At 42.8% G+C, this 25,951-nt stretch overlaps 1 protein-coding gene across 2 annotated transcripts; it reads right to left on the bottom strand.

The window, feature by feature from the left end:
• Positions 1-837: 837 nt before the first annotated feature.
• Positions 838-24,439, bottom strand: ALAS2 (5'-aminolevulinate synthase 2). Of its 2 annotated transcripts, none has more exons than XM_029239883.1 (11): positions 24,316-24,439; positions 19,162-19,357; positions 18,399-18,521; positions 17,437-17,547; positions 14,826-15,048; positions 14,092-14,276; positions 11,072-11,251; positions 8,451-8,615; positions 7,608-7,876; positions 5,025-5,187; positions 838-1,131 (listed from the first exon to the last, which is right to left on the bottom strand). In XM_029239883.1, the coding sequence occupies exons 2-11, from the start codon at positions 19,325-19,327 to the stop codon at positions 968-970; spliced, it is 1,749 nt and encodes a 582-aa protein (XP_029095716.1). In that variant the 5' UTR covers positions 19,328-19,357; positions 24,316-24,439; the 3' UTR covers positions 838-967. The 2 variants fall into 2 exon arrangements, with proteins under 2 accessions (XP_029095716.1, XP_029095715.1); XM_029239882.1 differs by lacking the exon at positions 24,316-24,439 and adding an exon at positions 21,154-21,189 and having other exon boundaries at positions 843-1,131; positions 19,162-19,402.
• Positions 24,440-25,951: the final 1,512 nt, after the last annotated feature.

Here is a 25,951-nt window from a genome sequence, read left to right as displayed (position 1 = left end):
GTGCTTACCATTAAAGTACTCTGTTGAGTTGTTGGGGTTCCCTGCACTGCTGAGGTTGGATCAGCAAGGGAGGTGGGTATGGTGGGGCAGAAAGCTCAGGTGGGCTGTGTAGCTTTAAACCACTGTTTCTCAACTGATGTGTCTCACAGCTGCCACAAATGGGTTACAGGGTAGAAAGAAATGGGTCCCTCAACCCTAGAGTTGCCAGGCAGGACCAGGAATCGCACAAGTGTCAGAAAAGATTGCCTCCTAGACAAGTAATACCATTAATTCACCCAAGCATGCCATGCAAATGTTTTCAGTGTGTTATGACCTAGAAAGTTTGGGAGCATTGCCTTGAACAAGTTGCTTGCTATAGCCAAGCCTCTTTCTCACCTTGGGAAACAGAACTGATAAGTCTTGTTTTATAAGGTGTTGTGAGAAGCAAAGAGGATAATGGATTGAGGAGGACATCCATTCTCTCTGTTGGAAAATATCTCCAAAGTTTTGGGGAACCAGTCTTTTTCTCCAGGCAGATTGGTTTGGGCTGATTCCACCTCCTGGCTTCAGAGGCTACCTGGGGCCTGAGTTTCTGGGCCTACGCATGAAGAGTCAATCCCTGGATTCTTGTTGAAACCATGGGGAAAGAGCCATTTGATATAAACCTGCCAAATGTCCTGGCTCTTTGTTTAACTCACTGTGTAGTTTTTGGCCTCTTCCTCTTTCTGGATCTGTTTCCCTATCAGTAAAATGGGATGGTCAGACCAACAGGTGATCAGTGGTTTCCTCATGGCTCTGCCACTTGTCTAAGGGGGTCAGGTATAATGTAGTTGTCTGTTCTCTGTCAAACAAAGGGCTACAAATGCTACACTTTGCTTTTTATTTTCAGGCTCAAGTCAGCTAGAGGCACACAACAAAGCAGAGGACAGGAGGCGGCCCAGCCCCAAGAGAGGTGCAGGTGTGGTAGGGATCCAAGGCAGCTTGTTTCTCAGGCATAGGTGGTGACATACTGGGGCCCCATGTTCCCAAAGTAGGAACGTTCCCACTCACTCATGAGCTCGAAGTGCACAGGACGACGACAGAAGTTGCAGGCAGCTATAGATACATCCTGGAGGGGCAGCCCCACCTCAGTCCAGGCTGCCAGCAGCTTCTCTGAAGGTAGTGAGGGGAGGGGAGGGAAATAATTGGTTAGAGTAGGTCTTAATCCCTGTGTCACATTACAGATGTGCCAAGATATTGATCCCCTCAACCCTTTGAGATGTCTCGGAACCAGAGGTATCCTCCTCAGTTTGCTCCACCGTGTGCTATGAATGTTAGCATTTGTGTATGGGTGCTGTGATGTATAAAAGTTTGAGAAGCACTCATGTGACATAATTTGAAGCTATACTGACCTGGCCTGAACCAAGCCCTAAGTACAGGACATGCTGTGGCTCAAGAAGTGAATCCATCTAGTTGGAAACTCCTAGCCTGGTGAGGAAGGTGACACTGACACTACCCACACAGTGTCGTCAGTATTGTGACCTGGGAGCCTGGGGCAGGGGTTTTTCCTAGAGGGAGTGGGAGCCCAGAGGACAGAACCTGACCTTGCTGTCAGAAGTACCTCAGTTGTGTCTCTGTCCCTGGCTTTTTTTCATGCCTACTCCCTGTGTGATCTCATCTAGTTTTATGGCTTTAAATACCATCGTATGCTGATGATTCTGAAATTTTCATCTCTAGCCTAAAGCTGTATCCTGAATTCTAGACTTGTGTATCCAATTGTGTTTCTATATCTCCACCTGGATATCTAGTAGGCATCTGTAACTTAACATGAGCACAACTGAGCTACTGATCTCCCTACTCTCCACCAAGTCTACCCTACTTTCAGCCTTACCCATCTCAGTTGATGGCAATTCCAGTTGCTCAGTGCAAAAATGTTTGAGCCATCCTTTATTTTTCTCTTTCTCTCCTACCATACATCCAGTCTATCAGCAAATACCATTGGCTCTACCTTCAAAATCTGACCACTTCTCATCACCTACAGTGCTATTTTCAGGTCTGAGCCACCATAATTTCTTAACCCAGAATATTACAGTAGCCCCCTAATGGATCTCCCTGCTCCCAGTCTTTCAGTCTATTCTCAACATAGAAGTCAGAGAAATTCTTTTAAAACCTGAATCAGATATGTTACTCCTCTGCTTAAATCCTTCAGAAGGCTCTCCATTTCAGAGTTAAAGCCATAACCCTTCCAGTGGCCTATAATACCCTACACAGTCTAGCCCACATTGCCCCTCCTCAGTTTTCTGTCTCTTTCCCTCTTGCTCACACCACTCCATCCACACTCATCTACTTACTGTTCTTCAAATACAGAAGGAATACTGCTGTGTTAGGGTCTTCCTTGTCTTAGGCTGTTCTCTCTGCCTGGGATGCCCTTCTCTTAGATTCCTGCCCAGCTAACTCCTTCACCTCCTTCATATCTTTGCTCAAGTGTCACTTTGGTTGTCTCTACCCATAACACTCCATTTAATGCTACAACCCTCCTCCAAGCTAGCCCATGTATCCCCCCAACCAGCACGTTTATTCTGCTCTATTTTTTCCATAGTGCTTAGAACTACCATGCTATTTAATTTGCACTTACTTTTTAAAGTGTTTTTTGACTATCTCCTTCCACTAGAATGTAAGTTCCAGAAGGATAGGGAATTTGTGTCTGTTTTGTTTACTACTGGATCCCCAGCACCTAGAACAGTGTCTAGCACACAGTAGGTACTCAATAAATATGTGTCGAAAGAATGAATGAAAGGATGCCTGATTAAGGCTAGAAGATGAAAAGAAGTAAGCCAGAGTAAGGGGTGAGGGAGGGCATTCCAATCAGAAGGGAGCATCATTAGCAAAATCCCAGAGGTAAGAGGCTAGAGCAAAATGAGGGAACTATAAATCATTCAGTGTAGCTGGAGAAATAAAATGAATGTGGGCAAGAAGTGAGGGCATAGAGTTCACCATGTTGAAGGCACTGAATGCCATGCCAAGGAGCTTTGACTGTTCTCCAGGCCAGTTGTCTCCAATTTGGGGGCTTATACATCCTATTAGTACAAAAGTTGTAGTATGTACCTCCAATGTATGTATTTTTTATATACTATATACGTATATCATTGTCACGCTATATATTAGAGATCAATATCAGTCACGCTTAATTTCCTATTTTTTAATATAAAAAGTAAACATAAAATTCTAATAAATCCCCTTACCCTATGGATCATCTTGCATACCTCACCTTGGAGACCACTGCTCTAGTCTAGACAATAGGGAAAAATGAAGAGGTTTAGGCAAGAGAGCTATATGGTCAGATTTTTAGAAAAATCCCTCTAGTGGTCAATATGGATAAGGGATTAGAAGGAAGCAAGAGAGAAGCAGGAAAATTAGGAAGAAATCACATTGACATAGCTTAAAGAAGTGGCAGTGGAGAAAAGACATTAGAGAGCGATTGTAGAGAACATTTGCAAGATTTCGTGATGGGTGGGCTATGACATTGAAGGACTGACTGGTGGAGTCATGGTGGATGCCTCATATTTCTTTCCTGCAAAAGCCCAGCATAAATGGACACTCAGAGAACTGAGAGTACTGAGAGGTCTATAATTGAAGCCTGGAGCAAGTGAGAGGACAGAGCAAAAGGTCCAGAAGTCTAGATCATTAGTTCACAGAGGTAGTATACAGATCTAGTGGTATGAGCATGGATGTAGAAACAGACTCTGCAGTTCAAATCTAATAGCTGTGTGACTTTGGACCAGTTATTATATATTTTTATGTCTCAATTTCTACATGTATAAAATGGAAATACTAATAATACCATCTGTACCCCATGAGGATTAGATGAGTTAATACATGTAAAGTGTTTAGAACAGTTCTTGGCACGTGGTAAGTACTTAATAAATGTTGGCTAGCATTATTTGATGTTTTTAAATGAATGAATGAATGGCACCTACCTGTCTTTTCTTCCCGGGACTCTCATTCTGCCTATGCTCCAGACAAACAGAATGACTGTTAGCCATGCATGCCCTCTGTTTTCCTATCTCTAGGTCCATGCTCATGGAATTCCCTTATTCTGGAATGTCCTTACACCATACCACATGTACTTCAAGGTGCAGCAGGACTTCCTTACCAATAAAGCCTCTTTAATTTCACCCTTCCTATACCCTCTCTAGCCATAAATGAGCACTCTCCTTCCAGTTCCCAGAGTACTGGAACTCATCACACTGGACCAGTACGATCCATGTTTATGTCTGTCTCCTTTGCTATACCATCAACTGCCTATGTGTCTTTCACCCAACAGACCTAGAAAGAGAACCTGCTCTATGCCAGGCCCTGCACCCAACAGGAATCCAGTAAACTTTAGGTGAATTGACTAAACTGGCATCTTTCAGAGTGCCGAATCCTAACCACTAGACCACCAGGGAGCATCTAAACTGGCATCCTTCAGGATAAAACCCAAGCTATTCAGCTCTACAAGCCTCTAAATCTTGTGTTGTCTTTGTAGGTTCATAGATAAACACTGCCCTCCACCCCTCCATTCTTACTACCCTACATTCCAGTAACACCTGCTTATTCTTGATAAGTCCCAGGCTACTTCTCACCCTCCTCCTTGCCTTTCTTCATGCTCTTCCTTCTGCTAGGAATACCCCTACTACACCCTCTTTCTTCTCTTGGCCCAATACCACACAGCTTTGTAAGACTCAGCTCAGGTGTCATCTCCACTAGGAAGCCTGTCTTGAATCCCACAGGTTGGGTCAGGCCCCTCCTCTCTGCTCCCACAACTCCCCCATACATTGTCTTTGTTGAACTTTGATCAGCCCTTGAAGTCATTGTTTGGGTCTGCTATGATCTCCTCAACCAAACTGAAGCCCTATGAGTATAAGGACTGTTTCTCATTAATTTATGACCCTAGTATAGGGTCTGGCACATAATAGATGTTCCAGGAATATATTTTTAAACTGAATGGCATCCATTCTCAACTTCTTCACATACTGGGGCTGAAGGGAAGGAGAGTACTGTAGGCACCCACGTTGAGGACTTACCCACAAAGTCTTCCATCATCTGAGGGCTGTGGTGGGGGGAGGGTGCCAAGCGCAGCAGCTCCTCACCCCGGGGGACAGTTGGGTAGTTGATGGCTTGCACATAGATGCCATGCTTGGAGAGCAGGAGATCACAGATCCTGCTGTTCAGTGCTGCATCACCCACCTGGGCTCAGGAGAAAAGGCTGTCAGTATCTGCTACCCTGGGACCACTATCACTAGCTCCATTAAGTAGGTGGAGGGAACCAGATCAAGGAACACCACTGAATTTGGGGACATATTTTTTCATAAGAGGCTTAGTCAGTGGCAGGTCTAGAATTTCTATCAAGGAGTTGCTCAGAGGCAGCAAGCAAATTTGAGATACATGTACCTCAATGTTCATAGCAGCACATACACACACACAGTGGAATATTACTCAGCCATAAAAAGAGTGAAATATTGCCATTTGTAGCAACATGTATGGACCTGGAGAATATTATACTAAATGAAGTAAGACAGAGAAAGACAAATATTATATGATATCACTTATATGTGGAGACTAAAAGATAATACAAATGAATCTATAAAGAAAACAGACTCACAGAAAACAAACTTATGGATGCCTAAGGGGAAAGGGAGGAGGGGAGGGATAAATTAGGAGTATGGGATTAACAGATACAAACTACTATACATAAAATACATAAGCAACAAGGATTTACTACATAACACAGGGAACTATAGTCACAGGGAACTATTAAATATGTAACACAGGGAACTATTACTATCTTGTAATAACCTATAATGGAAAATAATCTGAAAAAAAATATATATATATATAACTGAATCACTTTGCTGTACACCTGAAACTAACACAATATTGTAAGTCAACTATACTGCAATTAAAAAAAAAATGAAAGGAGGTGGAGGTGGCACTAGGGACCTTGTCTTGAAGTTGTTGGCAGAGCAAGCATACTTAGCTAGTATGTTAATTTGGGGTGCTTCTGGGTAAGAAGATAAACCCCTCCAAGCCACCTCTGGGGTGCTGTCACTGGGTTAATTAAAGAAACATATTTACAAAAGCAGCCTTTCAAGGGAACATTGGGTTGGCCCAAGAACAGTGACCATTCTCATCAATAAAGGTCACAAAAAATTGTCCTTACCATACCCCAGCTTACTGACACACACAAATAGATGTCATTTAAGAATTTAAGAAAGAATTAGCAGTTCATTTTTTTAACATCTTTATTGGAGTATAATTGCTTTGCACTGGTGTGTTAGTTTCTGCCGTATAACAAAGTGAATCTGCTATGCATATACATACATACATGTATACATACATATACATACGTCCCCATATCTCCTCCCTCTTGCATCTCCCTCCCACCCTCCCTATCCCTCCCCTCTAAGTGAACACAAAGCACTGAGCTGATCTCCCTGTGCTATGTGGCTGCTTCCCACTAGCTATCTATTTTATATTTGGTAATGTATATATGTCTATACTACTCTCACTTCATCCCAGCTTACCCTACCCCCTCCCTATGTCCTCAAGTGCATTCTCAAAGTCTGCGTCTTTATTCCTGTCCTGCCCCTAGGTTCTTCAGAACCTTTTTTTTTTTTTTTACATTCCGTATATATGTGTTAGCATACGGTATTTGTTTTTCTGTTCCTGACTTCACTCTGTATGACAGTCTCTAGGTCCATCAAAAGAGTCATGTACCACAATGTTCATTGCAACTGTATTTACAATAGCCAGGACATGGAAGCAACCTAAATGTACATCGACAGATGAATGGATAAAGAAAGTGTGGCACATACATACAATAGCGGTTCTTGTTTTTTTTCGGTGTGGGGGCCTCTTACTGCTGTGGCCTCTCCTGCCACGGAGCACAGGCTCCGGACGCACAGGCTCAATGGCATGGCTTATGGGCCCAGCCGCTCTGTGCCACGTGGGATCCTCCCGGACCGGGGCACGAGCCTGCGTCCCCTGCATCGTCAGGCGGACTCTCAACGACTGCGCCACCAGGGAAGCCCCAGAGGTTCATTTTTAAAGGCAGTAAACACAAACATAGTTGGGAATCCAAAGTAGCAGCTAGCCCCATGGAGTTTGATTTTCTACTTTCTGACTTCAGTTCTCCGTTAAGAAATACATTTCACACCATGACCGTACTATACACACATACACATAAATGTGCATATACGCAACTGAAACAAATTTCTCATAAAACGATACCCTTACTATGTGTGATGTGCTCCAACATTTCCTATTCTATTTCTTCTATTTTTTAATGCTAATCATAACCCACTAAACTGACTTTGTGTCCCATTAATGGTCTTGATCCACAGTTTGAAAAAACTGAGGGTCAGGACAGTCTAATAAGCATGAGATAATAGCTAATGCAAAATAAGCATGAGATAATGCAAACAAAAAAAAAGGACTGGCTAATCCAGAATGATTGATAATTTTTCAAAAAGGGCAACATAACTGGCAATAAGGAGGATGATTAACAAGAAAGCAGAGTTGACAGGAACAGGTGTCGGTTTGCTGGGTGTGGGAAGGCTCCCAGAAGAGATAGGTAGAGAAGGAAATGGGCAGTGTGGGGCTCTCACCCGAATGGGGATGATGTGGCTGGGGCATGGGATGACAGGAAGGCCTCTGTCCATTAGTAGCTGACGCATGTGCTTGACATTGCGCTGGTGGGCCCGCCTCAGGGCTTGGCCCTCCTCTCCCTTGAGCAGTCGCACGGATTCCAGAGCCCCAGAGAGCACCATGGGAGGCAGTGAAGTGGTGAAGATGAAGCCAGCAGCATAGGAGCGCACCATGTCCACCAAGTCACGGGTGCTGGCGATATAGCCGCCCACACAGCCAAAGGCCTTGCCTGGAGACAAGGAGGAGAATGAGGAGGATATGCACAGACCCCATTATCAGTCCCCCAAGGAACAGGGTCATGCACCAGGTAACACAAGGCGGTATACCAAAAGCTGGAGCTCCAGACTCCCTTCACAGGCCTCTGTTCATCTCCCCTGTCCATGACAAGGCAGACAGAGCTGATAATTCTGCTGCTTTGAGATAGGACTTTCAAGGGCTGCCATATGCAATGACTAGATATGCAGGAGCTGGGTGGGACCATCAACTGGTTAGGCCCAAAAGTGGAGCTAAAATGAAGTTTGGGGCTGGGGTGGGGGAGGAGTTTAGAACCACAACTCTCCACTCACTGAGTTGAACTTGGCTATTTGGCCTGGCTCAGGGGTCTTCTCAGAAAACCCTCCCAGACTTTCTCAGCAACTCTGCAGTGGGGTGGGAGTGGGATGAGAGAATCCACGAGTTCCATAGCCTGGGGCTGTAAATTCTACCCGGATAGCTCCTGCAGTTGTGGGGAGGAGGAAGAAAAGGGTCTTCTAGGGGCTTCCTTTCTGGATTGTATATAAGGGCAACCCAAGGGACTCACTCACCAAGAGTTCCAGAGATGATGTCAATCTTGTGCATAATTCCATCACGCTCCCCAATCCCAGCACCCCGGGACCCATACAGTCCTACAGCATGAACCTCATCCACGAAGGTCAGAGCCCCATACTGGTGGGCCACATCACACAACTCCTCAAGGGGACAGATGGCACCTGAGCAAAGCCAACAAATAGAGGTAGATCATAACCCTTCCCCAGCTCCATCTCCAGCATGGAATTTGTGACCCATAACTACTTTAGGTTGGGAAAGGAGGTGGGTGTGCACTGTCAGTTGGGGCTATGCCAAACCTCTTTATATGTGTTGACTAATTTCACCCCACTCCCACCCAAGCTGTGTGTGTGTGTGTGTTTTCTCCAACCTGTGATTAAGACTTGCCTCTTTCTATTTTTACTTCATTCTGATAATATCTGTCATCTTGTTTATGCTATTTGCCAGCCTCTCTCTGCTTCTTTTTTTTTTCTGTACAAGTCTGTGTATTTCCATCTAGGATTGGCACTAGCCTATATGATGCCTTTGTTTAAATAAATTGAAAAAAAATAACCTTTTGCTCCAGGTTAATGTAGTCCTGATTTTAGATCCTGCTCACCCCCTCAGCCAAGTACTGTTGGCAGCCCTGTCAATATTATTATTCTTCACTGGTCCTCCCTATTTCTGTCTTTCTGGCTTTTTGTCACTATCTCTCTTTTTGTGGCTATTTCCATCTTTGTTTCTCTATTTTTCTATCTCTGCCTCTGTTTTTCTCTCTCCTCTCCACTTCCTCCCTCTGTCTCTTTGTCAGTGTCTCTCTCACTCCCTCCCTCACGTTCCTCTCTCACTTCTCTCTTTCTTACTGTTTGTGTCCCTTTTTTATCTACCTTTCTGACTTCAGACTTTTTTTCTCTATATCTTTGTCTCTTTCTGAGTTTCTTTGTGCCTCTGTGTCTTTTCTGTGTCTCTGTGGGAATATATTTCTGTCTCATCTCTGTCAATGTTGTTACCTGAGGGCCCCCACCCACAGACTCAGTCTCAATATACTGAATGAAAGTGAATTAGAAGTAATCTGTATGTTCCTGTACATTTTCCATGCAGATTTACCATTTTTCCCTGTTATTCTAGACATCTTCTATGCTGATAGTCGTTTATAAGGTCTTCAAATGGCTGTGACTCTCATGTATAGACTTTGTGGCCACTTTACATATACAAGAACCCACACTTCTGCCATTCCCCATCGCTGGAAACTAATGGTACAGGGAGTTGGAATACAGACGAAACTTCTTCTGGTGGGAACAGGGACTCCAGGCCTGGATAAGAGTATATGAGCTGGGACAACAGGAGGGGAGAAAACCACAGGAGTTGGAGCCCAAGACAAAGAGGACAGTGTGATGGCTCAAGCATCATTTCAGTGGGAGGAATTCAGCCCTATGGTTGACAATTTAGGCAGGGTTTCCACCAAAAGAATCAGGAACCATTCATTTGCAAGTGTAAGGAAGTAGAATGGTTCCAACATGGCTTTCACTACAGAAATAATGAATTAGAGGGAATTCCCTAGTGGTACAGTGATTAGGACTCTGTGCTCTCACTGCTGAGGGCCCAGGTTTGATCCCTGGTCGGGGAGCTAAGATCCCACAAGCCATGCAGTGTGGCCAAAAAAAAAAAAAAAAAAGAAGGAATTAGAGTAGTCTCAGTGGTAGAAATATAATCATTGTTAGTTGTAGAACTGTGAAAGAGGGCATGACAATAAGTTCATTATATAAATTAACTTACTTAAATTCTCGCAGCTACTCTATTATTATCATCTCCATTTTTAAAGGTAAGGCAACTGAGACACAGAGCAATTAAGAAACTTGCCCAAGCTAGTAAGTTGTCATACTGGGACTGGAACATGGATAGTTTGGTTCAACAGCCTGTGCATCACCATTGCTTGATGTGATGGCACTTACATTGGCTAAATCAGAGAATACAGTGGACTCTCCTTTGTTTCACTTGGAAAAGTGACAAGTTGAAATGAAGTGAGGACCTCTTCATTTTAATAAATCCAGAAGGTTATGCCTAAAACACATGACTTCTGCTTAAAAGGGACAACAATGGAATGATTTGAGCATTGTTTCAGTTGGGAAAAGAAAAGAGGTAGGATGATATTGGACCCTGAAAAATCTCCCAGGGAGATTTTCTGTTGCAGAAACCAGACACTGGGATGATTGATTTGCACTTCTAATGGAGGGAGTGTCATGTGAAGGAATTGGAATCGTACATCCTAGGGTGCAGCTACTCACTTTGGCACCAATTTACTGAGCCAACCAAGACAAATTGCATACTGTCTCTGCACTTTAGTTTCTTAACCTTTGAGATCAGTGTAATAGCTGCCTCCATCCTTTGGCAGTTACTGGTTGTGTGACCTAGGGCAAGTCACTTCACTTGTTTATGTCTCAATCTCCTCATATAAATAAACAGAAATAATGATAGCACCTACCTCATAGAATCGTTGTGAAGATTAAGTGAATTAATACATGTAAAATACTAATAATTTTGCTTGGCACATAATAAGCACTATAAATGTTAGCTGTTATCATTATCATCATAGTTTTTGTGAGACCAATTTTAGTAAACATACACTCACACATATACATACCATCCATGGAGTGAACAGTCTCAAAGGCCACAATTTTGGGTGTCTCAGGGTTAGACTTCTTTAGAAGTTTCTTCAGGTGGTCAGGGTCATTGTGCCTGAAGACAAACTTCGCTGCTCCACTATTGCGGATACCTTGGATCATTGAAGCATGGTTGCCTGCATCTGAGTAAATCTCGCACCCTGAAGAACCAGATGCATAATGCTTAAGCTTCAGTCCCAGTATTCACACTTCAACCTCAGGATTGACCTGACAGGGACAGAGAGCCAACCCTTTCCTCCCTTTAAAGACTCTGCTCTGCTTCTCCATCCTCTGGAAGCCTTTGTAGCACCTCTTCCTCTCTTGGAAGAACTCCTCTGCCCTGAAATTCTGACCCCTACACTCTTCCCTCCAGGCATTTCTAACTCTGGTCTGGCCTTTGACTATCTTGAGGTGGAGGAAATTTGAATTTCCCAAGAAGCTCCAGAGTTTCCTGAGGACAGGACCTAGGTTCCTTCTCCTAGACACCAAGATTAAGCTTTAGAAAGGAGTTTATCCCAGGGAATATTTGCTGATTTGGACTGATGCTAGATTCTTCCTGATCTAGATGAAATCCCACCTCTTCCAGGTAGCATCCTTCTGCTTATAGTTACAGGGTAGACACTCATCAGACTTTCACAATTTGAATCATAAGCTCATGACAAGTCAGAGCTGGAAGGGCCATTGGTGACCATGGAATCTAATCCCTTTACTGTACAAGTGAGGAAGCTAAGGTCCAGAGAGGGGAAGACCTTTCTCTAGGACCTGAGGAATGCAGGGCTTTTTACTGGACAATGCTGGGAGAACAGGTAGAGATGGGAAATTGGTGGATGGAGTTGATCCCTGGGCCCCCAAAACTGCACTGACATCAAGGAACTGTGGCCTATCATTAGAGTAAGGGATCACTTCTACCTGTGGAAATCAGGAATGACTTCCTGGAGGACCTGCTGTGAAAGATAAGTAGACTGGGAATTTCTAGGGAGCAGGAGCCACATCTTTTTATCTTTCTGTCTCTGGTACCCAGGTTAAGGCTAAGTGTACTTTAGATGTTAAGCAAACCTTTCCTGAATGAATGAATGGATAAAAAACAAATTACTGATTTTCAAGTGAGTGAATGAATATATGAATTAATATATTACTGAATGAAAGAGTGAGAGGAGGGGTGTCAAAAGATGAGCCTGAAGAGATAGGTAGAGGCCAGATTATTGAGGGCTTTAGAAGGCATTATAAAGAGTTTGGATTTGGTCCTAAGGGCAGTGGGGATCTATTAAAGGGTTTGGGGCAGGGGAGTAACAAAGATAGGTTTGCATTTTTAAAATGTGATCTGATTGTTGTGAAGAATATATTGTAGGAGGGCAAAGGTGAAATCAAGAAAATGATGTTGGTCTAGGTGAGGATGGTGGCAGAGGAAATGGAAAGAAGTTGAATTCTAATGGCTGAAGAGGGGGTTCACTGAAAACATTCCCAAAGATGTTGGCTTTAGCTGGGGTTATGTGTGATCTCGGAAAAAGTTTCTGAGAAGCAGTGGAGGTGTTTACAGTGTGCTGAAAAATAGACAGGAAGTGAGGAAGTGGATAACAAGTGTGGAGACTTCTCTCAAGCAGTTTGGCTGTTATAGGGAGGAGAGAGAAGGGCAGTAGCTAGAGAATGATGAGGGCAAGTGTTTTTTTTTTTTTTTTTGAGATGCAAAAGACTTCAACATTTTTAAAGAGAGGGAGAGGCTAAAGATACAGGAGGGAGAGAGAGAACTCATAGATCAAGGTTCCTGAAGAGGTAGAGGACACAGAGCACCAATGTAAGAATTAGTCAACAAGAAAAAGGGCACCTCTTCTACTGTGACAGGAGAGGAGAGAGGAGAGGACATAGGGGAATGCTCATGAGTTTATAAGTAGTTTGAGGCAAGAAGTTGAGGACATTACTGCGTGGGGTCTTCTATTTTCCGTGTGGTAGTAGGTGAAGTCATTTGCTGTGGTTGAAGGTCAGGTGGAGGTGTAAGAAGGCTGAAGAGATCGGGGTTTGGCAGAGTTACCTTGGAGACTTGGAGAGCTGACTATGAAAACAGGATTGCCAGGCAGCATAGAGGACCTGGTAGACATTGGGGATCATGAATTTTTAGTGGCTCCCATCTGAGCAATTATATAAGACCAGGATTGACATAAAGAAGGTGGAGAGGGCTTCCCTGGTGGCGCAGTGGTTGAGAGTCCGCCTGCTGATGCAGGGGACACGGGTTCGTGCCCCGGTCCGGGTGGATCCCACATGCCGCGGAGCGGCTGGGCCCGTGAGCCATGGCCGCTGAGCTTGCGCGTCCGGAGCCTGTGCTCCGCAACGGGAGAGGCCACAGCAGTGAGAGGCCCGCGTACCGCAAAAAAAAAAAAAAAAAAAAGAAGGTGGAGAGTTATATTCATCCAGAGTTGGGCTATGATGGAAGGATGACAGGCATATGAGTTGAAGACATTATTGGCTAGAGAATGGGGGAGTAGGAAGATGGGATTCAGATGGGATCTAGTGTATAAGTGAAGGGATTGGCTTTAGGCAGAAGGAGAGATGCGCTTTCAATTTGTAAAAGGAAAGAATGAAAGAAGGGTACATGAACAGTCAGATGAATTTGTGGATTTGGTGGCTATAAGTTAAAGGAGCTCCTGTCTGGTGGCTTCTGTTTTCTTTGTGTTGTAAGATGTGAGGTTATTTGCTAAGAGTGAAGGAGGAGGTAGCTACAGGTTTTAGAAGGGGGAAGAAAGTTTGAAAAAGTTGATGTAGGGACATAAAAGGACTGTTTATAAGTGTTAAGAGTGCAGTTGAGTTGGGAAATGATAAATTTATGATGTTACCCTTCTGTGAGGTTGGGATATAGTCATCCAGTGTTGAGGAGATGCAAGGTGGGTAATAAGGAAGGGCAATGGGAGCAAATGAACTCAGAAGACAGGTAAGGAGTGATGGAGGCAGTAAACCTGGATGCTGTAGTGCAGGATACCACCCCTGAACAAAGCTCAGGCACCAGGCTTACCTGGCAAGATCTTGGCCAAGGTGAAGAGAGTAGAGTCATTGGCCACAAAGCAGGAAGAGAATAGCAGGGCTGAGTCCTTCTGGTGCAGCTCAGCCAGCTCTTGCTCCAGCTCAACATGAAACCTGCTGGTACCCGAGATGTTGCGGGTGCCACCAGCTCCAGCTCCGTGACGCTGCAGGGTCTCTCTGGCCATGAGAAAACAGAGGGGGGACAAGAAGAAATTCTTGTCAGATTCTGAGGAACTGGGTAGGTTTCTCTTCCTTGAAGGGGGTCAGTATTGATTTAGTGACTCTATGAGCTGTGTCCTATATGACCAGGTAGAGGGCAGGCTGGGAACAATGGGGAGAAATGGACCTTCCTTCTCAGGCTGAAAGCACTCAGGGATGGAGGGAGAAGCCATGTTGAGCTTGATTAGCTTGGAAGACCTTCTAGAGGAGTTAGCACATCATCTCTGGCAATACTCATTCTGCAGCCAGAGTAAGAACTCATAGAGAGTGGGCCTTGCTTGGTTTCTCATCCTTTCCTTTGTAGCACTGGACACCAAAGAGTTTGGAAAACATAGCTTTTGACTTAGTTCATGTCTGAGGATTAGATTTGCTGGAAGACCTTGGACAAAAGGGGTGTTGGGTGGAAACAAGGTTTCCACTGTCAGCTCTGCCTTTTCCTTCCATGCGTGGCTTTGGCTCTTCTCTGGATGTCTCCCCATAGCTCATGGCTCAGACCCTACTACTCACTGTGTGGCTTGCAAGACCCGAGGGTGCCGGCTCATGCCCAGGTAGTCATTACTGCACCAGACAGACACATCCTTTGAAGCCACAGATGCCTCAAAGAAGTGTTCGGCAAAGGGGTATGCATCAGCCCAGCGGTTCACAGTTTTGAAAACACGGTAGGTGTGGTCCTGTTTCTTCTCCATGATCTTGTTCCTAAAAAACTGGTCATAACCAAAGACATGGTTTCCTGCAGGAGTAGAAATGGGGATGAGTAGAATTCATTTTAAATTACTTCCTGGCTAGTCCATATTTTATTCATGCTGTTGATTTGGTGTTCTCCAATTCTCTTTCCATTTATTCATTTATTTGATCAGTCATTAATTTACTGGGTCACATTAACTCTATACTATTTCATTCAAGCATCCCTTTGCTTACTCACTGACTCATTCACTTAGTAATTTATTTATACATTCACTCAGGCTTCCTACCCTTGGCATGGCCTCATCTCTTTTCCCAAGGTTAGTATGGCACCCTCCTTACTAGAATCACTACTTCTAGTTTCAGTGGAAGAATGTTGATGGGTCTAGTTTCTAGTCATAACTCTGCCACTTCCTAGTTGTGTAATCTTGAGCAAGTCATGAATCCTCTTAGTTTTAATTTCCTCATCTGTAGAATGGGATTAATAGTATCTTCCCTGCAGAATTGTGACCATCTGATGACAAACAGAATGTAATACACCCAAACTAGTGTCTGGCACATAGTAGTAGTATTATGATTATTGTAATATAGTAGTAGTAGTAATAATAATAATAATAATTTTAAATAATATTATTATAGCCAACATTTAATAAGTGCCTATTACATGTAATACCCTCTCTTAGGAACTTACAGATATTATTTCATTTATTCCTCATAACAACCCTATGTGGTAAGTTCTATTAGTATCTCCATTTTACAAGTGCGGAAACAGAGGCTTATGGAGGTTAGGTAACTTGACCAAGGTCATACAGCACATAAGTGGCCTACAAATAAGTGACCTAGAGTCTACTTCTTTAACCATTACCACTACAAAATGGAGCAACCCTACTTTTAGGATAAATTGAAATAATGTATGCCAGTGGGCTTGTTGAACTCCAGAACTCTATCCATGAGACAGAAATCATGATTGTTGCAGATGGCAACTTATATGGTAGGGGTGTAAATTGGAAACATCTTTGCTGTGGGGATGTTTGGAAATATGTACCAAGAGTTTTTAAAATGCACATGCTGACATACCTAGGGGAATATTTGCAGCATGTTTAACAGAAAAATTGATATCCAGAATTTATTTTTTAGAAACTCTGAACAATTATTATGGAAAATTTTAACCCAATAGAAAAGTGGGCAAATAATATAAACAGACAATTCAATAAATGTAGAAAAAGATGCTTAATCGGGGAAAATCAAAAGGCAAAAACAAATTTTCACTCATCAAATTGATAAAGATTTTAAAATGTGATAATACTAAGTGCTGGAGAGCGTGTGAGAATATGGATTCTCTTTGATAACTGGTACACCACTTTGGAGGACTAATTGGCAATATTTATTAATATTGAAAATGTACACACCCTTACGTCCTGAGAATCGTCACCTCTTAGTGTCTATTCTAGAGGAACACTTACCTGTATACATGAGGTACATTCAAGGATGTTTGTTGCACCTCTGTTTGTAATAGGAAAAATTGGAAGCAACCCAATAGAGGAATAACTAAATACTCTATAGTACAGCCACACTAAGTCTAAGATAATACTATATATTATCTTTGGATACATATATATGTATGTAAAACCAACATACAATGTAGAGTGGAAGAATACACACAAAAAGTTGGAAACAATTACCTGAAATATAGGTGCTTGGTTAACTAAATGATGTTGCATTCATGCTACAGAACACATTTCAACCATTAATAATTATTATGCAGCTCTATGTTTAGGGACATGGAATAATGCCCCTAACATATTGTTAAGTGAACAAAGCGTAATAACAAACTCCAGGTGGAATAAGATCACATTTCTAATAACAACATGTGTGTGGAGGGAAGTGTAGTTGTGTATGTGTGTGTGTGTGTGTGTGTGTGTGTGTGTGTGTGTTTAGTCATAGGAAAATATCTGGAAAAAGTATGACAAAAAGCTAATGGTGGATGGTGGAACTCTGAGTGCTTTAAATTTCCCTCTTTATATTCTTTTTATATCGGGAAAATAAAACATTCTATTAGGAAAAATGAATATAAACACATATAAGAGAGGGGAAAAAGGCTCTCTGCAAAGGATGAGAGTTTTTGAGGGAAACGTGGAGAAGAAATAATAGGAATACACCTAATATTTAATGAAGCTTCATAACAAGTTAGAAGCACTTCCATAAGTGTAATTTTATTTCCTTCTCATAATAACTTGTTGAGTTATTAAAATCTCACTGGAGGGGAGTGACTTACTTTCTAAAGCATGCAGATACAGCAAGTGCCAGCATTAAAATTTAAACTCAGATTCCCTTTGGCTCTAAATGGCTTTCTTGCCATTGCCTCTACTGTGTCAGAAGCCCTTTCAGCATTCCTTCCATATTCCTACCCCTTTTACTTCCTCCTCAGCAAACTCACCAGCCATGTTGTTCTGAATCAGGTGTGTGACCTTCTCTGAATTCTTCTCTGGCTCCTGGGGACTGAAGAATGGCTTCCTCAGGCTGATTGAGGCCAGGGAGATGGGCAGGTCTGAGAAGGAGTATGGGATTCATTGGCCATGAAAAAAAGGGGGGAAAAAGAAAGCATGTGCTATCTTCTTTAAACGCAATACAACATATAAATATTCAAGTTTAGGAAAGAGGGAAGCCTTGTACAGAGAGAAGAAATATTCTGAAAAGTGAGCCCTTTCTCATCTCCCCAAGTGGAGACTTATATGTCAGGAAGCCATCCATAGGCTGAATTACACTTCTCTTCACTAGGACTTTCCCTTGGGTGAGATAACTGGAGCAGCAATGCTGAGTCTTGCACTTGGAAGGTAGATGCAGGACAGTGTACCTTACTCTTCTTTTCTGAAAGTCATTAAAATTCAATTTTGAAATTTTTACTCTTAATTATACCCCAAAAGGGTCTATGAAAGATGTTGACTGTATGGCCAACTCTCAAGTGTGGCCAACTCTCAAGTGTGGCCTTCAGTGGTCTGCACCAATTGAGTTCACCTGGGATCCATACTCTTCTAAAGAATGTACCTGCTTCCAAAACTCACTCTTTTATGCAAATCCAGATTGTCATAGAGTGGTATTGCTTAAATGTGGGAGCCCAGCCTGTTGGAATCCATTTAGCCACTTGGGAGAGGGGAGGCAGAACTCTAGAGGGCTCATTTTAGACTAATAGCTAAAAGTTACAGAAGCATGTATGTGTGTTGGGGAGGGTGCATTTCAGTGCACAGTCTATGCTATTGAGTAACATGGTTCCCCTGGAAAAGACTGGATTTCCATCATGAAATGTATAGTAGCTGCCCTGAGCTGCCTAGCTCAGGACTGTAATAAAGTGAAATCAAGCATTAGGTGTAGAGGTTACATGAGGTGGAACTTAACTCCAACCTGTCTTGAAAGTCTTCACATCCTCCTGGACTTCTGGGGCTGCCTTCTGCACAATTTTACTCTTCCCATCCTGGAGTTCCAACAGCATGAAGGGACAGTGGCTCTTGGCCCAAGATGGAGAGTCTACGTAAAGTTAAGAGAGTAAATGGCAGTGAGCTTCTAGCTGTAAGTTTAACAGTGGTCACTGAGAAGTACTATATCTCAAAGCTCTATCTCAGGCTATGGTAGAGACACAGAGATGGATGTATCTGGTCCCTAGGGGAGTTCCTGAGTTGTTGGGAATGGCACATACTGCAGACACATTATGAGCAGTGCTGGGATTGGAGGGAGGACATGGGCTAGAAGAGGAAAGGGACATGACCCAGAATTGGATTTGGACAGGCTGGAAGTCTAGGTAGGCTTCATAGAGGAGATGATGCCCAAGTTAAATGTTGCATGAGAAGTATGAGATACTCTAGTAAAGATAATGGGAGAGAGTCATTTGACAGGTGCAAAGACACAGAAACTTAAGAAAACAGTTAATCCAGACAACTTTAGTTTCAGCATGACTGGAGTATATAGAATGTGAGGGGAATGAGAGTGAAACTCCTTTTAGAGATACTGCCAGAAGTCAGAGGCCAGTGAACTCTTAGGCAAGCTCATTCTTCCTTGATACTTTTCACATGAACCCTTCCAATTATTAGGTAATGATGACCAATATGACTTGGAATCTTATCTCTAGGATCCAAACATTCTCCCCCATTTGCCAGCAGTGACTTCTTACCCCCTCCAGCCTTGGTTGCCTTAAGGTGGATTTGAGAACAGGTTGTTCCTTGGGTGGCCAGGATGGGACAGCGTCCAATACCAATCAGGAACTGGTGAGTCTTAATCATCTTGCCCAGGATGGCTGTGGGGCTCCGGATAAGCACTGGGCAACGCTGTAGCAACATGGCTGCTGCCACCCTCTTGAGCCCGAAGTTCTGCATAAGATGTGGAAGAGATGAGATTCCACCATGAAGACCTGGCTGAAAGCCAAGGGTCATTCTTGTGTTTGATCCTTTGCCTTTAGCTTCTCACCCAATGCTTGCCTCCCTCCCCAGAGATGCCTTTATTGTCATTTCAGGGTAAGAGCTTTCCAAATATTAAAATGTACTAATAGGGCATCAGAGAGGAAGAAACAGGAAACTGATCATTAGACAAAAGAGGTGAAGAAAAGAGTTCCCACTGGAGGTCAGAAAGCCTGAATTCTGATTCAGACTCTGCCACTGACCCGCTCTGTGATGGTAAGGATCATTGAAGTCTGATTGTGTGTGGCAGGATGAGAGTTGACAACCCACCAACCCTTTGATCAACACTTAAGGCTAAGACTCTTTCTAAGAATATTGGCCTCAGCCAAATGAAGATTCAACCTGCTAATGCAGACAGATGCCATTGACAAGGGCTCATGAGGCTTCACTCGGAGTGTTTCCTTAGCAGACCCAGTCAGGGAGACAAGGAGCTTGAGGCCATAGGTACCAGCTTAAGTAGATTCAGGAAATAGGACAAAAGGGCACCATGTGCCACGAGACAGATATATTACTGTCTTTGGACTTTCTCCTGGAGTTTTGAAAATCAGATAGATATGTAGGTGAAAGCAAGACCCAAGGAATCTGGGAAACAAGTCTATAGGTGAATGAAAGAGGCAGAGACTAAGACAGAGGAGAGAATCGGGGTGGGGAGAATATAAGAAAAAAATACACATAGTAGACATTCAATAAATATTTGTTGAATTTGGGAGTAAATTAATGAATGAGCAGGGACTCAAATGGAGGAAAGAGAATAGAGGAAGGGTCATAAAGAAAGAAAAATTAGGAAAGATAAAAGGAGGAAAGTAAGAGAACAAAGGTGCAATGGTAGTAGTGGAGTTACAACAGAAATAGCGGGAGAGAGATCAAAGCAAGAGGAAAGGGGACAGGTAGAGATAAGAACAGGGAGAAGAGGACTGATCCAGAAAAGCAGAGGACAAGAGGATTATGGGAAATATAGAAGGTAGGGAAAGAGACTGAGATAAGAGAAAGAGAGAAGATGAGAGAAGAGAGAGAGAGAGAGAGAAACAGAGCAGAGGTAGAGTTAGAGACAGATAGACAGAGGGACAAAAAAGGGATATGAGGCGAAATCAAGGAGCATGGCTGAATATACAAAGACTCAGAAAACTGAAAGCAGGAGAGGAGAGAATCCAGCAGAGGCAGAGAGTCAGTCAGGCACAAAGGTAAAGGAGAAATTCTGTCAGAGATTGTGTGGGTGGGGGAGAACAACAAAGAAGAGCTAAGGAAAGAGGATCTTGGCCCTCCCTACTGAGGGAGATTAGAGTGAGACTGAGTTAGAGCTAAGATCAAAGGATAGAGACAGAGAGATGGCTAAGGTGGGTTGGGGGTTGGGATGAGGGAGGGCTGAGACATATAAAGACAAAGAGAGCTAGAGATAGCAAGAGGGAGAAATAGATTAAAAGAAAAAGGACAAACTAGAGATCCAGCATCAGAGGGTGAGACAAGATATGGGACAGGATAATGGGAGAGAGATGGAGGAATGTGGTAAGACTAAGGCCCTCCCACCACCAGGAGAGCTACTTAGTAGAACCTAACAGCACCTCTAGTATTTAAGGCTTTAGGTTGTGAGGGAAAAGTGAACAGGAGGAGCTCGTGGCCATGTCATCATATGACAACCTCCTTCACCTCTTACAGAGCAATACCCCCTCCCTTCTAGATCTCATAGAGCAAACACCCTCCTCCTAACTCACAAAGCAGCCTCTTCCCCTTGTTCCATCCCAGAGCATCCTCCTCCAACTCTCACAGGCTGTCATAAGAGCATACGTTGGTATGTGCGGTAGGGTGTGTGGGTCCTGAAATTGGGAAAGGCCAAGGGGTGTTGAAAGGACTAATGAAACTCATGTTAACACTTTAGGAAAGTGCCTAAAAGAAAATCTTAGCTTTTCTTATTTCAATTCCATCTCCCCAACTCCTTGTTGGACGTTCTTGGAAAGTCACTTCTCCTCTTTGGGTCTCAGCTTTCATCAGCTGTCAAATGTAAGGTATTTATGTCTACCTCATATGGTAGGTAATGAATTGGATTTGATGCCTACCTTATATCTGGAGATATGAGTTTCCCTTCTCCTGCCTTCTTGCAAAGGCTAAAGTGCTTGGAACTGAGCCTGCAGACCACAGATAAGGCTCCCAGAGTTTATCACGTTTAGGGTCTGACCACTCCCGAAGCTGAGACCAGGGTGTGGAAGAGAAGAGGAGTTCCTTTCTAGAATCATGTCTGTGCATCTGGCTGGGGCTGACCCTAGCTATTGGTGGTGAGGGGGGCGGATGGCCCAGGGAGAGGAGGCAAAGCAGATGGCCAGGTTCCAGGCTCCTGCAAATTCCTTTCCCCAACATTAACAACAATAATGACAACATTGGGGTATGTAATGTGAAGAAAAACCCCCAAGATTGGAAGCAAAGTCCAGTCCTGCCTTTGGATGATGGTGAATCCCACCCCCAGGTATAAAAACAGAAGTTCAGTACACACATCATCTCTAAGGGGCTTTCAGCCATGATATTCTCAGGGACCTGGGAAAATATAGGCTACTTCTTGGAATTTGTTGAATTATCAAGTTCTTTCAAGCTTCAGTTCCAGTTTCTCTGTTCTGGCACTCCTTTCCTGGAATTTGCCCTGCCTCACTCTGCCTGCCCATCTTGGGCTCTGTTTCCATTCTATCTTACTACCTATCATGAGACTGGAGTGAGTAAAATCGAATCAAAGGAGTATTTTAGGCAATTTAGGGTATTAAGAGCACAGCCTCTGGAGCCAGACTACTTGCATTTGAATCCTGGCTCTACCACTCACTAGCTCTGGGACGTTAGAAAAGTCATGTCTCTGCTCTATGTCTTATATCTTTAAAATGTAGATAATAACAAGGACAATCTACTTCACAGGGATGTTGTGAAGATCCAGTAAGATAATCTATATAAAGTATATAGAAGAGTGCCTATCCTAGAGTAAATGCTGAAAAAGTGTTATCTGTTCTTTTTTATATTCTACATTTTCTATGTAGGGAAAGTGAAGGTATAGTCAAGGGAAGTAACATCATGAATACACCAGACCAGGTCTGGAAACTTGATTCTTGTCTCAATCCTGATTCTTGTCCTGATTCTGTTACAACTTATTATATGAACTTGGGCTCTGTATTTTCCCTCTCTGGGCCTCAGTTTCTCCAAAAACATTGGACTAGATAGCTCCATAGATTCCATCTGGTTCTAACAGTCAAACACTCACAGAGTTCTCACTGTGCCATACCCCTTTGTAAATGCTTCACATACATTGACTTATTTAATCTTCATGACAACCCTGTGAGTTATATACTAATATCAACTTTATTTCAAAGATGAGGAAACTGAGGGCCCAAAAGATTAAGTAACCTGTTCAGGTCACAGAGCTACTAAGTAGGAGAACCAGGATTTGAACCTAGTCAATCTGGTTCCAGAGCCTACTAACTTAACCACTATGGATCTATGATTCTAATATTACTACACATTATCCTGACTGAGAGCCTGACTCCAGGCATAAATCCACTCTCCTACACTAACAGGTCCCTTTCTGGGACACTTGATTTTGAGTTGTAACCAATGCCTTTACCACAGGAACAGATTTCTAACTGAAGCGGAATTTCAGGCACTGGTGAACATTCATTCATTCATACATTCATTCATTCCATTATTTAACAACTTATGCACCAATCTTTGCCAGGGTCTTCTTAAAACAATGCTTTTACCCAAGGAGGTAACTGTGAAATTTTGGGCCAAGTGATAGAGCATTACTAGAAGATTTTCCCTACACCTTAAAATCCTCTCTCGTGTCAGCAGCCAATCTGCAGTCCCAGAGATCAGAGGGGCCAACCACAACTCTACCCCAGGAGAGAGCCAGAAACCACTCATTGCAGCGTTCCTCGATCTCTCTCTCCCCTTTGTGGCCTGCTTTGAAAGAATCAGTTAAGTCTGGAGGGGATGTGGTCACTTCTCTTCAGGAGTTGGAAGCATCAGGATTTACTTCCCTTCCTAGCACCCTCTCCCCATCATGGAAGAATCATAAAGAATTTTAGATTCCTGGAATCAGAATCAGAAATTCTTAGAAACAAAAATTTAGAAGACCATGAAATCAAACATAGAAGAGGTTGTGGAAATCATAGACCAAGCCCTTTTTTTCAAAGGGTGAATGATTTGCCTCACAGTGAATTAGGGTGAGAAAACAAATCAATTGACTTTCAGCATAGGGCCCCATTCTTCTCCCACCATCTCCCCTTATTTCTGCTAATTATTCATCTCTCAATTCCCTCAAATCTCTCCCTTCCCAATTCATCATTCCCACCACCCCACATTCACTTTGTTTTCTCTCCCTACCTCTGGCCCTCTGGGGTCTGACCCATTGAGCTCTGCTGTCAGCCAAGGAGAGAGAAGGAGTCAAAGTGAGGGAGGAATGGAGAATTGGCAAAAAAAAAAAATACCAAGACCTTTTCTTGGGAGACAGAGAAGGAATGGAAGAGATAGAAAAACTGCGAGACTGAGAGATACAGAGTTGAAGAAAGAGATGGAAAGGGAGAGAGAGATTTAGAGGAAAAGATACATATAAACCTCAGAAAAAGGAAAAATAAGAGAAAGCTAGAGTGTCAGAGAATGATGAAGTAAAGTGAGTGATCTTGAAAACTAACAGAGGAGAGGAAACAAGGAGGAAAAAAGACAAAGGAAAGCTGAAAACTGGGAAAGACAGGAAGAGACATAGGGGGCAAAAAGAAAATGACAGAGTGACAGATTCTAAGGAACAGACAAAGTCAGATCTAGTCAGGCCAGAGAGTCAGCATATACAGCCTTGAGGTGGGCAAGCAGACCAAGAGAGAGGGCACCAGGCTGAAAGCAACACTTACCTGTTGCCCTGCACTGAGGACGAACGAACGACGGGTTGGGTGCTGTGGGTCAGGACCTGGTTTTATCCCTTCTCCCTTGGCTCAACTCCACCCACCCCGCCTTCTGCTGGCCTGGCCCTGCATTGGCCCCAAAGGTATCTCAGGCCCTTGCTAGAGATAAAACCCAATGTAGTCCCCTCTTGTCTCCCACCCTCACCCAGCACCGGCTCTCCCCTCTCTATTTTCTTTCCCTTCTCCCTCTGGAGTAGTAAAATGAGTTTGCTGGGCTTTGGAATTAGACCATCCCTATATGGCTAGGGCACCTTGAGCAAAACCATCTATCTCTCTGACCCTCATTTTCCTCAACTATAAAAGGAGGGCAATAAAAGTCAGAAGCAACTGTAGCACAAGAGGGAAGGGCTCTGTAACAGTTAGCTTCCATAGATGACATCCAGGTCATTGTAACAATTCAATAATATCATGTACAGAAAACACAACACAGTGCCTGGTCCAAAGAAATAACAGCTAATGTTGATTGAGTGCTTACTATGCACCTTTGTTAAGTGCTTTACATGGATAAATTTAGCCCATCCTCATAAGGACCTTATGAGAAAGGTATTATTATTCCCATGTTACAGATGAAGAAACTAGGGCTCAGAGAAGTGAGACAGCTAACTGATAATTACCCAGATAGTAAGTTCAGAGTCCAACTATGAACTCAGGCAGTCTGGTTCCAGAACCTGTACTCTTTAAGCACTATTCTCCCTTTCAGGATATACAGTTAAAAATTTGAAGTTCTCTATTTCCTCTTTTTATTACCAACTCCTTATCCCTTTGTAATTTTCTTCTCCTCACTATCTTCTTTTTTCTTTCTCAATCCTAGGGCAGCAGGACGATGTCATAACCAGGCAATTTCATCTGTGGAGCAGATTATCATCATTAATAGTATATTAACATAAATGGAATCATACTCTATAATGATTTGCAATTTCCTTTTTTTCTATTTGACCACATGGCAATATGCCATGTAGTTCTTTCCATATAAATTCTTTCTTTTTTGTGGAGTCATACTATTCAAGAATCTGAATGTTAACATTATTTAAACACTCACTTATTAATGGAAATTTAAGTTACTTCCAGGGATTTCCCCCCTCCATTATGAATAATGTTGCAATAAATATCTTTGGGCTTATGTGAGGATATTTTTTATATGGTAGAATCCTAAAAAAATTACTGGGTCAAAGGATATATAGACATTAAAATTTTTGATACTGCTAATTTGCCCTATACATTTGTTATACATCCCCAATAATGGTGCATAAGAGTGGGTGTGTCTGTTCTCTCATAAACTTGCCAACACCATTTTAAAAATTTAATTAATTACTTAACTGAAATATACTTAATTTACAATATTATAACTTATTATTTCCTTCCTTCTGCTAACTTTGGATTTAGTTTGCTATTTTAATTTCCTATTTCCTTAAGGTGTAGAGTTAGGTTATTGGTTTGATATATTGTTTCTTTTTAAAAATATGTTTTTATAACTATAAATCTCTGAGCACTGCCTTGCTGCATCCCATATGTTTTGATAGGCTGTATTTTCATTTTATTCCATTTCTAAGTATTTTCTAATTTCCCTTGTGATGTATTCTTTGAC

This window comes from Monodon monoceros, unplaced genomic scaffold, assembly GCF_005190385.1.
Source record: "Monodon monoceros isolate NGI ecotype Baffin Bay Population unplaced genomic scaffold, NGI_Narwhal_1 Super_Scaffold_22, whole genome shotgun sequence".
Lineage (NCBI taxonomy): Eukaryota > Metazoa > Chordata > Mammalia > Artiodactyla > Monodontidae > Monodon > Monodon monoceros.
The sequence above is the reverse complement of the archived record's forward strand: the minus strand, read 5'-3'. Positions and strand labels throughout refer to the sequence as shown.

What these genes read in the sequence shown, in the direction of transcription:
- ALAS2 (XM_029239882.1), bottom strand. Translation starts at nt 21,189, where the DNA reads ATGCTCTGGGATGGAACAAGGGGAAGAGGCTGCTTT. An exon ending in CAAGGGGAAGAGGCTGCTTT is followed by an intron (nt 19,403 to 21,153) that starts GTGAGTTAGGAG and finishes CTTGGCTTTCAG; the next exon opens with CCAGGTCTTCATGGTGGAAT. An exon ending in CATCATCTCTGGAACTCTTG is followed by an intron (nt 7,877 to 8,450) that starts GTGAGTGAGTCC and finishes CCTTGTCTCCAG; the next exon opens with GCAAGGCCTTTGGCTGTGTG.